At 38.0% G+C, this 14,848-nt stretch overlaps 2 protein-coding genes and 1 pseudogene across 2 annotated transcripts; all 3 read left to right on the top strand.

Moving 5' to 3' along the window:
* Positions 1 to 921: 921 nt before the first annotated feature.
* LOC114406608 lies at positions 922 to 3,284 on the top strand. The gene is made up of 3 exons (XM_028369362.1): positions 922 to 1,959; positions 2,037 to 2,441; positions 2,527 to 3,284. The coding sequence occupies exons 1-3, from the start codon at positions 1,945 to 1,947 to the stop codon at positions 3,172 to 3,174; spliced, it is 1,068 nt and encodes a 355-aa protein (XP_028225163.1). The 5' UTR covers positions 922 to 1,944; the 3' UTR covers positions 3,175 to 3,284.
* LOC114405216 (serine/threonine-protein phosphatase 7 long form homolog) lies at positions 1,145 to 1,910 on the top strand. Its single transcript, XM_028367844.1, has 2 exons — positions 1,145 to 1,767; positions 1,904 to 1,910. The coding sequence occupies exons 1-2, from the start codon at positions 1,145 to 1,147 to the stop codon at positions 1,908 to 1,910; spliced, it is 630 nt and encodes a 209-aa protein (XP_028223645.1).
* Positions 3,285 to 4,914: 1,630 nt separating the features above from the next.
* Positions 4,915 to 12,585, top strand: LOC114405215 (annotated as a pseudogene).
* The last annotated feature ends 2,263 nt before the right edge of the window (positions 12,586 to 14,848 follow it).

The following is a 14,848-nucleotide window of genomic DNA, read 5'->3' as shown; positions in this document are numbered from 1 at the left end:
TACTATCCGCACATGCATGTGGATGTAATTGCACTTCAAAGAAGGCACATATACATGGCTAATTGCTAATGCTGTACAATGGTTTTCTTTTTTTGCTGAGTAGAATGGCTTGAAAACTAGAGATGTATGAATAGAGTTTTTAAACTAATGGCCTCAAAACTTGAGACGATGAATAAAGTCTTTAAAATTTTAAACTAATTGCACTTCAAAACAAAACAAGTGTTTTAGTAATTTATTGTTTTATTTATCAATAAATTTTTTTAAAAGTTTCCTATTATTTTTCTTACTTTTCTTCCTTCTTGATTATGCTATTTTCTTTTGGGTGTGAATGGATTGATATCAACAATAAATCTCATCAGTTTTGTTAAGAAAAAAATGAATTGAGGATGAATAAATAACTATATAAAAAGTAAATAAATTAAATAAATGTAAAAATTAAGAGTTAAATTTTCGTTAACTTGTACGCAAATACATGATTGTGTTCGAACTTCAAATACAACACGGCAAAAACACCAAATGGGGGCACTTTTACAATCTATTTATCAAAAATGGGCTCTTTTGTAATTATTTACCTGGGGGGTCTGTTTTTTTTATTACAAAGCGTCCCCCAGGCGCCTCCACTGTGCACGTGATAATGAAGATAAAAAATTCCTCAATGTGTAGAAATTATTTTTATATATATATATATATATATATATATAAATGTTTTTTGAAATTGTTGAAATGGAGAAAAAAATATATATTTTCTGAAAATTAAGTAAAAAAATTCCTCAATGTTTCTAAAATTTAAATTACGTGTTTGTTTCTAAAATTTAAATTACGTGTTCGTTTCTAAAATTTAAATTACGCGTACGTACTTGACTTTATTTATTATTTATGATATGTGTGACTATTAATTTTTTTCTTTTTATACAGGAGTTTTAATATGGCTAGTTCGTCATCTTCTCATCATTATGATGTGGTATCTGGACCATTAGAGGATGATTTATTGTGGATGCAAAACAATCATATATCCCAACATATTTGGAATGGTGCTAATGATAGGACGTTAAAAATCCGACGAGCCACACCACTGTACAATCATAGAGAAGCACCGCCCGAAAAAATTATTCCTCTATTACAAATTTCGGGTTTGTACCCGATAATGAAATTGACGCAGTTGAAAGTGAATGGAGCATTGATTAATGCTTTTATTGAAAGGTGGAGACCAGAAACACATACATTTCATTTGAAGTGTGGGGAGGCAACTATTACACTTCAAGATGTTTCTGTGCTACTTGGTATTCCTGTGGATGGAAGACCATTAATTGGAAATACAAATATTGACTGGTTTGAGTTGTTTCATGAATTATTGGGTGTCATGCCTGACGATGCTGCAATTGATGGGAACTCAATTAAATTGAGTTGGTTGTCTTCTCATTTTGCAAATATTCATGATTTTACAGGCAACCAAGAAGGCCTTGAAAGATTTGCTCGTGCTTGGATCTTACGATTCATAGGAGGGGTAATGTTTGTTGACAAAAGCAGCAAACGGGTGCATTTGAAATATTTGCAGTTTATGAGAGACCTTAGAGAGTGCAGCAGTTATGCATGGGGAGCTGCTGTTTTGGGTAACCTTTATAGAGAGATGTGCATCGCAACAGACTATAATATTAAATCAATAGGCGGTTTCACTCTCTTGATTCAATTATGGACATGGGAACGATGCCCAACGTTAGCCCCCTCAGTTATTCCTCCACAACAACAAAACGCGCCACTTGGTTACAGGTATACTTTCCTTTACTATTTTGAATTCATTATTAATAAACATGCTTGGTTGATGTTAATCATTATTCTATGTAACATTTTATTTTGTTATTTAATTTTTTGTGAAAATGGTTGGGAGGTGAATTGCATCACACAGGCAATGACAATTTAATTGAGTTTCGTCGTAAATTAGATGTCATGAAACGCGATGAGGTAACAATTTTGATGTTTGTTTATTAAATGATGTTGTATTTCTTAATTAATTTATTAAATTTAACTTTTATATGCAGTTTGTATGGGTCCCTTATGCTGGACATGTGGAAATGAATTTGAGTCAAGTTTGTTTTTTTGGGTCTGTATTATGGACATGTATCATACCACTTATTTGTTTTCAAAAAGTGGAATGGCACCAGCCGGATAGAGTCATGAGACAATTTGGAATGCAGCAACCTATTCCGGGACCAGTAATGCAACCCAACAACATACATGACTTGACATTAAAGGGAAAGGAAGGAAAAAATTGGATGCGACTAATGCAACCCGCACTTAATGAATGGAATAGTCGTTATGAAAGGAGAGTAGAGCAAACACCGCCACAAACAAGGACCCTCAGTCTGAACTCTGAATATATGAGGTGGTATAGGCGTAAAACAAAAGTTTATGTCGACCCAAAACATGCAAGAAGAGGATTATTGGTATACATTGTCCATTATAATTTAGAAAAGAATGTTGCGCTTATTGAAGATTATTTTAATAACTATTCATTTATTTTCTATGCAGGGTGAAATCGTCGAAACACTACATTTTACGGTGTCGCCTGTTGGGAGAAGGGTTTGTACTTTTGACGATTTACTGCCATGTATCGAGAAGATCACTCTTTTGTCTGAGGAAGAGGATAAGATACTTGAGGCACATGAAGATGCTCCCCCTTCTCAGCCACAATTTGAACATCAACAGTTTAATATACTACAGCAAAGTGTGGAGACTCAAGGCTTAGCGCGACGTTGGGAAACTGTTGATGCAGCAACATATAGTTTGTCTCCGATGCCAGAACGACAACATGAAATGTATTACACACTGTCGACATTCACCCAAGAACCGTCTCAGATGCCGCCGATGTATTCATACCCACATGATTTTCAACCAGGGTATAGTTTTGCAGGCATATTTGGGTCCTCTCCTCCATTTACCCAAAGTGGTCAAGTATCGACCCCAAATGCCTCACTTGCTGGTCCGTGGAATGTACCTGGAGATATATCCGACATGGACGACTTTTTAGGGTTTGATTTACGTCATGATTTCTCTGCCGAGGTTGACCAAGTGGATGAAAGGGCGAATCCTAGAAGAAGAAATCCTGATAGGGCAGCTAGAAATTGGGACCGGCCATGTGGGACTTCGTCGCGGCATCACATACATAGTGATGATTGATTAATAATGAGTTTACATTTTTTCCGCATGGTTTAACATTTTCATGTACTTTGTATTATTTTTTTCCATGTGTTTCATATTGTCATGAACTTTGTATGATTTTTTTCATGTTAATTTTATATTATTGTCACTTCAACGTTTCAATCTTATTGTGCAATGCTTTTAAAATAAATAAAAATAAATAACCATAATGTTAATGACACATAAACCAAAAGTGATCTCTAACGTAATTTAATGGCCAAATCAAAAAAGAATTGACCAAATCAAAAAGTATTTTAAAACATTTTAGGATTTCAAAATGTATTTTAGGTGAAAATGTATTTTATTGAAAATGTACTTATATATACTTCAAAAAGAGAGAATAATAAAATATAAAAACATAACAAATAATAATAATAATAAAAATGAAAAAAAATTTAATTTTTGATAAATAAATTAAAAAATATACAATTTAGAGTGTATAAAAAATAATCTTATTGAAATTTTGGGGTGGGGGGTGTGGGAATATAAAAAAATAACAAATAATACTAATAATAAAAATAAAAAAATTTTAATTTTTGATAAACAAATTAAAAAATATACAATTTAGAGTGTATAAAAAATAATCTTATTGAAATTTTGGGATGGGGGGTGTGGGAATATAAAAAAATAACAAATAATACTAATAATAAAAATGAAACAAAATTTAAATTTTTGATAAACAAATTAAAAAATATACAATTTTGGGGCACTACCAGACACGCCCGCGTCAAGGGCGCTACCTGCTGTGCCACGTGTCACGTGCATAGTGGATGCGCCTGTTTGAGGGCGCTTTGTAATAAAAAAATAGACCCCCAGGTAAATAATTACAAAAGAGTCCCTTTTTAATAAATAAATTATAAAAGTGCCCCCATTTGATATTTTTGCCATACAACACACCGAAATTGAAATAGTGGCATAGCAACCATTGTAATTCTAATACTTAATTCTAATAAAGTTCCTCACCTTAAAAAAAAGTTGAAATACAGTTTTTGCCCTTTAAGAAACTTTTTTTTCGATTTAGTCCTACTTAAAAAAAATACTCCTTCCCGTCTTTATTATAAGATCTAATTAACTATTAATTAGGATAAAGAAAATTAATTAAGAGTATTAACGTTGTCTTAAATTAGTACTTTTTCTTCTAAATTATACTTATGAACAAAACTAACATTTTTTAAGGAAAAAAAAATAACGAACATTAATGGGTTATGTTTCTTTTATGTAATATCATTCTAAAATTAACTTTAATGTATTTTTTTGAAAATAATTAATATAAAAAAATATTTAAAATTGAACATTATAATAAGTATCAAGTAAAACTTTTAATTTGAATTTTATTAAAGTTGTCAAAATTGATTTGGGTAGGTCACACTATAAAAAGAAAAGATTGACAAAAAAAAAGGACTGATTTGATTTGGCTAACCAGATTAAATTTGTAAATTCTTAATTTAAATATTATTGTATCTATTTGGTCCAACATTATTTATTTTTTTCTTTTAAAATTTGTATAAATTTAAGAAAAAAATAGAATAATTTGACGATGAGTCAAGCTGGACTAAAAAAAATATGACCTAGAATAAATTTAGATTAGGTTGCATTTGTCTTATTTTCATCATTTGGCTTGACTAGACTATTTAACACATTTATAAAGGTAAGTGAAAATCAAGAAAATATATATCTAAAATTAACGTGAAAACCCCTCGATATAAAAGAAAAAGAAAAATGCATCTCAAAACTAAGGTTAAAACCTTTGCACCCTAGAATTTATATATTATTGCCCAGAGCCACGCTCCACCGTCATATTTTTTTAAGAAAATCCAACGGTTCAGAAACGACTTAAAAATTTGACCGTTGAAGGAGGAGAAACCTATATCAGTGCCTCCTCTCATTCACACCCATCTACGCTGAGAGAGAGAGAGAGAGAGAGAGAGGGGAAAGAGCTGAGTTGTACCCAGTACCTTGATTTCAATTCAAGAAGACCAAAGAAGAATTTCGCAAATGGCATCAAGACCCACGGTTCAACAACAAGCCAGAGGTATATTGTTTTTCTGAATCATCGTATATATACTCTCTGTGATGATTGATGCCATCTTTTTGAATCATTTTGTATATACAACTAGACTATGTTTGATGTCATGATGCACGTTTCTTTCATTGTTTGTTTCTTGTTTCCTCACAAAATTATGAATCTTTCTTGTCTGATCCTTTGAGGCCTTGGTTCAAATCTTCTTTTCTATTGGATGTAAACATGGAAAACCTTGCTCGGGACATTCAAATCTGTTTCAATCATTAACAGGTTTAAATTTCCCCAGCTTTGGTTATTCAACAATCTTTACAGAGCAAAAGGGTCTCTCTTGTTAAGTTTTTTTTTTTTGTCTTAGGTGAATCTGTTTTGCTAAAAAGTTATCGATCACCTTTTTGAATGAGTGACTCTTTTACAATTTCATATTTTTTTCTTCTTCTTCTTCTCTCTCTTTCTCTCTCTCTCTCTCTTTCTTTTTCACTCTCAATAAATATTAAAAGTTATATTTTTATGATTATTTTAGGAGTTTTGGTGCCAAACTACTTGCCACTGTGCAAGCACCAGCAGCTGCTGAAAACAACATGGTGAATTACTCTCTATATTAGTTGTTCAATGTAGTTTAATGATCTAATCAGGTTATGACTGTTTTTTTGTTTTGGAATTGCAGAAACAAGCATGTGCTAATGTGGCTGGAGCTCCTCCTGTTGCTAAAGGAGTTGCGCTGGCCAAAAGAGCGGTGGCCCCCAAACCGGGTCAGAAGAAAGTGACTGTAAAACCTAAGTCTGAGGAAGTCATTGACATTGATGCTAGTCCAGATAAGACAAGAAAAAGGAAAAGAAATCATGCAGTCTTACTTCAGTATTCACAGCTCGAAGCAAGGTAGTTTGAGATAATTAAAGTTGAATGAAAAATAAAAAAGAACCTTATGTGTCTGTCTGAACCATGCTAATTGCTATGTAGATGTATGCCATTATGCCTCTTTTTTTCTCAAGAAATTCTTGTGTGATGTTCTATCGCATGCGGCATAACTAACAAGCCGAAGGATCAGATTCTTGACATCGATGCTTCTGATGTTGACAATGAACTTGCTGCTGTGGAGTATATTGATGACATTTACAAGTTCTATAAGCTTGTTGAGGTATGAACTATGAAACATGGTTCTCTTGATCTTTCTTTTCGTGTGTACTGTTGTGTGTTTGATGAGGTGTCATTCTAATATGTGAATGTGCATTTGATGCATGAAGAACGAGAGCCACCCCCGTGACAACATAGACTCACAACCTGAGATAACTGAGAGGATGAGAGCTATACTAGTTGATTGGCTGATACAAGTCCAAACCAAGTTTGAACTTTCACTTGAGACCCTTTACTTGACAATCAATATAGTTGATTGGTTCCTGGCGGTTAAGAATGTTCCAAAGAGGGAACTGCAATTGGTTGGCATCAGTGCTGTGCAGATGGCAACCAAGTATGAAGAAATCTATCCCCCTCAGGTAAGTATAATAATTTGTTGCTACCTTTATGTGCTCATTGCTTTACTGGCCTTTTCAATGAATGTCAAGGGAATAACACTTATCTTGAATTGCAGGTTCATAACTTTGTCTTCCTCTCAGGTAGGGCTTACACTCATGAACAGATACTGATTATGGAGAAAATCATACTGGCCAAGCTGGACTGGACTTTGACTGTGCCAATACCTTTGGTTTTCCTACTTCGTTTTATCAAGGCATCAGTCCCAGATCAGGAGGTGTGTGTGTGTGTGTGTGACCTTTTGTGTTAAGTCTTTTTAAATTATGATTCTTGCTTTGTTTTCATTTAATGTTTGGCACTTTGGCTGGATTTCTTTCTTAAATTTTGCATTTTCCAGTTGGAAAACATGGCTCATTTTCTGTCTGAGTTGGGATTGATGAATTATGCGACTGAAATGTATTGGCCATCAATGGTTGCTGCCTCAGCAGTCTTTGCAGCTAGATGCACTCTGAATAAGGCTCCCCTTTGGAATGAGACACTTAAGCTGCAGACAGGTTACTCACAAGAACAACTTATGTATGTGAATCTAAATTGATCTTTCTAATATTGTTTGGATTTTAATCATTATTATCATTCAATTGTTGTCTAAATTAATTCTATTTGACTTTGTTGGTTGCAAACACAAACAGATTGTGCTAGATTATTGGTGTGCTTCCACTGCCCGCTGGGAACAAAAAGCTAAAAGTTGTGTACAGAAAGTATTCTGATCCTCAGAAAGGAGCTGTTGCTTTGCTCCCACCAGCTAAAAATCTGCTGCCTGAAGGTTCCTCTGCCTCCCAATAGATGTTTTAGCATTATTTTTTTTCCCTTAAATTTTCCACAAGAGGTTTGTGCTAGTTTACAAAAATGATATATAAAAGCTGTAAGTTTCCCACTTTCCAGGTGTTCTATGTTCACTTAGTTCAACCATGTGCAATTTGATAGGTGCATTGTTAAAATCATATCATACTGCTAAAACTTATTGCTAACATCTTGCTTCCAACATAATGCTAAAACATCTTGAAACAACATTTTTTTTAAATTGCATAGTGTGTGTTTTCTACGTTCACTAAGTAGTGCAACCAGGCGGTTCTCTGTTAAAAAATATATACTGTTAAAATTTATTGCTAACATATGTTGCTGTCAACAGAATGTTAAAACTTCTTGAAACAACATTTTTTTAAATTGCAGTGTGTTCTTTAAAACTTATTGCTAAAACTTCTTCAGATTACTATAACGTGTTTAGTGAAGGCCCTTTTGAAAGTGGCACTGAAATTTCATTAACCTAGACCAAAGAAGTCCCTTTTTCAGAATGATCTTTCCGTTAACAACTCTTCAAGTTTTCATCCTTTTATACAGAACTCGGGTGGTTTGATTTGGCAGATCATCGGCAACAGTTGATGAACTTAAGTAGCTCAAGTTTTGATTGTGGTTTAATCACACTACTTTTTTTTTTCTTTTATTCTTTAACCTTTGTTTTTTTTAGTTGATAAGGTTAAAGAATAAAAGAATTCTATATTCTATATATAGAATAGATATAGAAAATAAATAAAATTCAATCCTCCTTTTCCTGTTGGACATGCTACATTAAGATTTAATGAACTCAAATATGCTTTTCTTGCAACAACTTCATTTCATCCATGCCAGCTAACCATGAGCAAGAGGGACGATGAAAATAAATCTCGTTAGATGGTTCTGATTAGCCTTGCTCAGATGAAGTTGCCTCTCTTTAGGTGATTTTCAATTGTGTTTCAGAATACTCTTTAGTTGTTCTTTGACATGGTATCAAAGTGATACGCAAAAACAGAAAAGAAGCTGGATTCGAGGCCAGGACTTCTTGAAGAAAGGTAAGGAAAAGTAAGCTTTTGTATTTCGTATATCTGATCATTACAATTGCTTTATTTTTATACTACTTCCTTGTCTAACAGAATTTGTCATTTACTGCCAAGGAATATTCTACTGAAACTACACAATTTTGGTTATGCTTGTCCCCTCTGAGGTAAACCAACAAATCATTAGCAATTTCACACCACCAGGTCAGTTTTCTTTTACAAAATCTTGCCTTACACGTAATCTTTAAGGTAAGAGGGCTTTGTGATGGTCCTCTTAGCTTTTCCTTCTATCTGCACCTCTATTTTCTGCACTGGCACCATTAATTTCTGCACTTTGTCCTCAGCACCCTGTTGTTGAGCTTCTGTATCATCCTCCACCCCTTGAAAAATCACCTTGTCCTCAAGGTCATAATCCCCCTTCAATTGAGCCCAATTTTCCCATGATGTCTCATCTGGGGACAGTCGATCCCACTGAACCAGTAGCTCCAGTGGCCCCTGAGTTGTAGTCCGACGAGAGTCTAAGATAGTCAAAGGCGTGATCAAAGGTTGATGCTGGATGAATTGTTTCGGCCAGTGAACCTGTGGAACGGATTCCGACGACCCTTTGAATGGTTTTAATAATGAACAATGGAAAACAGAGTGTATGTGAGCTTCTGCCGGTAACCTGAGACAATAAGCAACAGACCCAATGCGTTCCTCAATTTAAAATGGACCATAAAACCACTTCGCCAGTTTGCCAGTTATGACTTGTGATCCCTTTGCTGAAACTTGTCGATGTGGCCTCAGTTTTAGCATGACCCAATCGCCGGTGTGGTAGACCACCTCTCAGCGTTTAGTATCAACTATCATCTTCATGCGAACCTGAGCTTTCATAAGCTTTTTGCGGATAGCTTGAAATGTGTTCTCTCTGTTAGTTAGCAATTCATCAACTGCGTCAAGAGTAGAGGAACCAGTGATGTAATCAGGGAAATTAAACGGCTTGCGGCTGAAGGTAACTTCATAGGGGGTGGTGCCTGTTGTTGCGTTCCAAGCTGTGTTATGAGAGCATTCCACCCACAGGAGGAGTTTGCCCCATTCCTTTGGCTTTTGATGCACAAATGCTCTTAAGTATTGCTCGATGACTCTGTTCAAAGCTTCAGTGGCCATCACTTTGTGGGTGATAAGCTGAGCTCATCCTGAGCTGCGTGCCACTGTGCTGGAAAAGTTCATACCAAAATTTGCTAATAAACAAGGGATCATGATCCGAGACCAAGCTACGGGGAAGACCATGAAGCTTTCCCACAATGTCCATGAACAAGGATGCCACGGTGTGAGCTGTGTGTGTAGTAGGGAGCATGCCCAAGTGTATCCCTTTTGAAAATCTATCAACTATGACCAAGTGTTGTCATGATAGGAGGGAAGCCTAGTGATGAAGTCAAGGGATAAGTCGTCCCAAGGACGTTGAGGAACATGTAGAGGACATAAGCGGCAGGCAAGACGCTTGGTCTCGTATTTAGTGTGTTGACAGTCCATGCACTGGGATACGAACTTGGCGACATCGTCCCTCATTCCTGGCCACTCAAAATTTTTCGACAAGCGTGCAACGGTCTTGGTGATGCCCATGTGGCCTCCAGTAAGGGTGGAGTGGTATTCCACCAGTAGTGTTGGAATTAGAGCTAGGCCCTTTGGTAGCCAAATTCGCCCCCTTCTGAGAATCAAATTGTTGACCACCGTAAAGCCTGACTGTCATGTGGGATTTGTGATGATTTCCTCTCAAAGCTTCCGGTATTAGGCGTTTTCTTCTATTTGACTTCGAAGTTATTCCAGGAACATTGGGCACGAAACAGAGAGACCTAGCATGGTGGAGGTTTCAAGCTCGAAACACCAAGAGAGAGCGTCAGCCGCCTGGTTGTGTACACCGGAGCGATATTGGATTTGATAGTCTTAACCCATCAGCCTCGCAAGATATGTATGCTGCTTTGGCGTCTGAATTACTTGCGTCAGAAGCTCCTTGAGATTACAGTGGTTAGTGATGATGGTAAACCGGTGGCCAAGTAAATACTGCCCCCATTTCTTCACCGTCGCCGTTATTGCAAATGATTCTCGGACATACGCTGAAGCACACAATAGTTTTGGGGGAAAAGACTTACTGAAGAAGGCAATTGGATGATTGCGCTGCGACAAAACCGCCCCCATCCCCACGCCTAAAGCATCTGTTTCAACGGTGAAGGGCATTTGAAAGTCCGACAGGACGAGAACATGAGCCTCCGAGAGAGCCTGGTTGAGCTTATCGAAAGCCAATTGTGCCTGAGGAGGCCAGTCAAACTTGTTCAGAGTGGTGAGGTGGACCAAGGATGCTGCCATCGTCGCGTAACCCCGAGTGAACCTGTGATAGAACCCCGCAAGCCCCAAGAAGGTTCACACTGCCCTCGTAGTGCGTGGTATTGGCCATTGTCGAATTGACTCGATCTTAGAAGCTAAAGGTTCTACCCCCATATGCGACACAAGGTGGTCGAGATACTCAACTTGGCTTTGAGAAAAGAAGCATTTTGTGAGTTTTAAAAAGAATTGATTGTCCGATAGTACCTGAAATGCCATTTCCAGATGAAGTAAGTGATCTGCAACGGAAGCACTATATATCAATATGTCGTCGAAGAAGACGATGACAAATTGACGAAGGTAAGGATGAAAGATCTTGTTCATAGTGGCTTGGAACGAGGATGGTGCGTTGCACAACCCAAATGGCATTACTCTGAATTCGTAATGGCCATAATGGGTGCGAAAGACAGTTTTGGGAACGTCAGCCATGTGCATACGTATCTGATGCTGCAGAAGATCAAGCTTAGAGAAGTAGGTGGCCCCTCCTAACTCATCGAGCAGCTCATCGATAGTAGGAATGGGAAAACGATCCCATATAGTTTTGACATTCAAAGCGTGGTAGTCTATGCAAAATCGCCATGTCCCGTCATGCTTCTTGACCAAAGAGCACCAGAGAAGAAAAAGGGCTGGTGCTTGGTTGGGTCAGGCCTTTCTGCAGCATCAATTCAACTTGGAGCTCAATTTCACACTTCTGAAAGTGTGGGTAGTGATATGGACGGACATTTACAGGGGTGGATTGGAGAAGAAGGTGTATATGATGGTTTGTATCTCGTGTCGGTGGTAAAGTGTCAGGCTGGGTAAACAGGAAGTGGAACTTGGCGAGAAGGTCTCGAATGGGTGAGGGGAGGGATTTAGTAGGGTCAGGGTTGTCAGTAAGGATGGAGATATAGAAATAAATGCCAACCCCTTATGTCCGAGATAGCCGGTGGAATTGCGACGGGGTTAACACATTCATGGTGGATTCGTTCTCCCCTGCCAATTCCACCAAACAGCCGCCATGGAAGAATTGCATACGCAGGGTGTTGTAATCAGTGAGGATTGGTCCCAAGGCCTTGAGCCACTGGACCCCTAAAACCATGTTAGCACCGAAAATGGGTAACACGTGGAGGTTCACAATGAATTGAGCAGATTGCATGTTGAGGACGACGACTTCGCAGCACGTGTGCAGGTGAGGTGTTGTCCATTGCCCACCATGATGCGTAATGGAGAGGTGTCGCGACAGGGAAGGTAAAATTGAGTCACCAACTGATACTGGATGAAATTATGTGTGTTGTCGCCATCCACTAGCACCACGACACGGTGGTCAGCGATTGTGCCTATTAAACGCAGCGTCTCCAGAGCCAGATGGCCTGCCAGGGAGTTATAACTAATTTGGGCCGTGTTCGTGTCAATTAAGTCCACATTATTGGGCGGGTCGGGTAACGGGTTGGGGCGCACTATATCAGACAGGGATGGGTCTTCTTCCTCAGTGATTAGCAGAAAAACCTAGAGGCACAGCGGTGGCTTCTTTGGTATTTCTCATCGCAATTAAAACAAAGGCCACGCTCACGACGAGATATGATGTCTTCCTGAGAGAGACGCTTCACCAATGGAGGCGGAGGGCGAGCAGAAGGAGGTAACAGTGGTGGGAGAGGAGTAGCTCGCAGAGGGGGAAGAGGTGGGGTGTGTTGGATCGAGTGGCCTCAGAATAATTAAGAAGGGGGGTTGAATTAATTATTCCTAAACCTTTACTAATTAAAAATTATTCTTCTAGGGCTTTTACTAAATTGTTAAGAGAATGAGGAGTAGAAGAAAAAACTTAACAAAAAGTAAAAGCGGAAATTAAAATGCACAACAGAAAGTAAAAAAGTAGGGAAGAAGGAGACAAACACACAAGAGTTTTTATACTGGTTCGGCAACAACCCGTGCCTACATCCAGTCCCCAAGCGACCTGTGGTCCTTGAGATTTCTTTCAACCTTATAAAAATCCTTTTACATGCAAAGATCCACAAGGGATGTACCCTCCCTTGTTCTCTTTGAACCTAGTGGATGTACCCTCCACTAGAACTGATCCACAAGAGATGTACTCTTTCTTGTTCTCAGTCAAACCCAAGTAGATGTACCCTCTACTTGTACCACAAAGGATGTACCCTCCAATGTGTTAAGACAAAGATCTCAGGCGGTTAAACCTTTGATACTTTGTGAATGGGGATACAAAAGAATTCTCAGGCGGTTAGTCCTTTGAACACTTTTGTATTAGGGAAAGGGAAGAATCAAAGGAATTCTCAAATTGTGTCGTTTTGAATTCTTTGACAAGGGAGAAGGGAGACACAAAAGAATTCAGGCGGTTAGTCCTTTGTTCTTTTGGAAAAGGGAGAAGAGAGACACAAAAAGAATTCAGGCGGTTAGTCTTTAGCGAATTCTTTTTGGCAAAGAGATAAGAGAATGAAAAGAATGAATAGCACAAGTTTTCAAGGTATAGAAAACCAGAAAACTTTCTAAAGCTTTTGGTACAAAGAAGAAGAAGAAGTTAAAAGAGATTTAGGGCTTGTAAAAGATTGATTGAATAAGTGTTCAAGATACTTGAAATGCAAAACAAAGTCTTGCTTTTATAGATTCTTCATGTCTGGTCAAGACAACCATTAGAAGAGTTATGACTTTTAGAAAAACTTAAAAACTAATTTGAAAAAGTCAAAAACTATTTGAAGAGTTACATCTTTTGATTTATTCAGAAATAATCAGTGGTAATTGATTACCAAATTAGTGTAACCGATTACACAAAGCTTTTATGTGAAAGGATGTGACTCTTCACATTTGAATCTTCAGAAATAATCACTGGTAAACATGTTTTGTGAAAAATCCATGTGCTACTCAGTTTTTTGAAAAATCCTTTTCATACTTATCTTGATTAAGTCTTCTCTTGATTCTTGAATCTTGAATCTTGATCTTGATTCTTGAAGCTTGATCCTTGAATTCAACTTTCCTCTTGAATCTTGAAGTGTTCTTGAACTTTTTCTTCTTGAGTCTTGAATTGTTCTTGATTCCATCTTGAACTCATCCTTTGATTGACCTTTGAGCTTTTTGTCATCACCTTTGTCATCATCTTTTGTTATCATCATTCTTATCATCAAAACATCTTTGAATCACTTTTGATTCACCATGAAGCTTTGCTTCTACAGGGTGGGCTGCAGTGGAGGAACCCGAGATCGTGAAGGTTGGCGAGTGTCCAACAACTTCTCTTCCTGGAGACGAGCCAGACCTGTAGCCTGCACCAGGGTTAGTGGTTGGTGCGCATGCACCTCGCGACGGATCTCCGGAGTTAAGCCAAAGATAAAACAGCTCAGTAGGAACGACAAAGGAAGACTGATGATGCGATTTGCGAGGTCCTCGAACTCCGACAGGTAATGAGCAACAGAACCCCTATGTGTCAATTTGAATAATGCTCCTGTAGGATCATCGTGTTGTGATGGTGCAAAACACGCTTGCAGGGCTTGGAGGAAGATAGGCCAAGACGTAAACTGACAATTCGAGGTCATCCACTGGAATCACACCAGTGCTCTGCCTTCCATGTAGAAGGAACCAATGGTGAGCCTCTCAGTTTTCGGTGTACGGTGATATTCGAAAAACTAATTGATTTTGAAAACCCAACCTAGGGGGTTAGTACCGTTAAATCGCGGGACATCTAATTTCATGCGGTGTGTGTTTGCAGGGACAGTGGGGGATGGTGGAAAGGACATGGATGGCGAGGCTGAGACAAAGAGGGTGGGGGAGACACGGGTAAGTAGTTCCTTGATTTTTTGGGTCAAGGAATTCATGGATTCACCAAGGGAGGATTCATTTTGGGTAAGGCGGAATAAAAATTTCATCAAGTTTGTCAGGGGTACCCATGGCTGTGCGTGAGTCAAAACAAGACCACCAAAATTGATACGCAAAAACAGAAAAGAAGTTGGATTCG

The sequence above is a fragment of the Glycine soja genome, chromosome 3 (genome assembly GCF_004193775.1).
Source record: "Glycine soja cultivar W05 chromosome 3, ASM419377v2, whole genome shotgun sequence".
In the NCBI taxonomy this organism is placed as follows: Eukaryota; Viridiplantae; Streptophyta; class Magnoliopsida; order Fabales; family Fabaceae; genus Glycine; species Glycine soja.
This window is presented reverse-complemented; position numbering and strand designations above follow the sequence as displayed.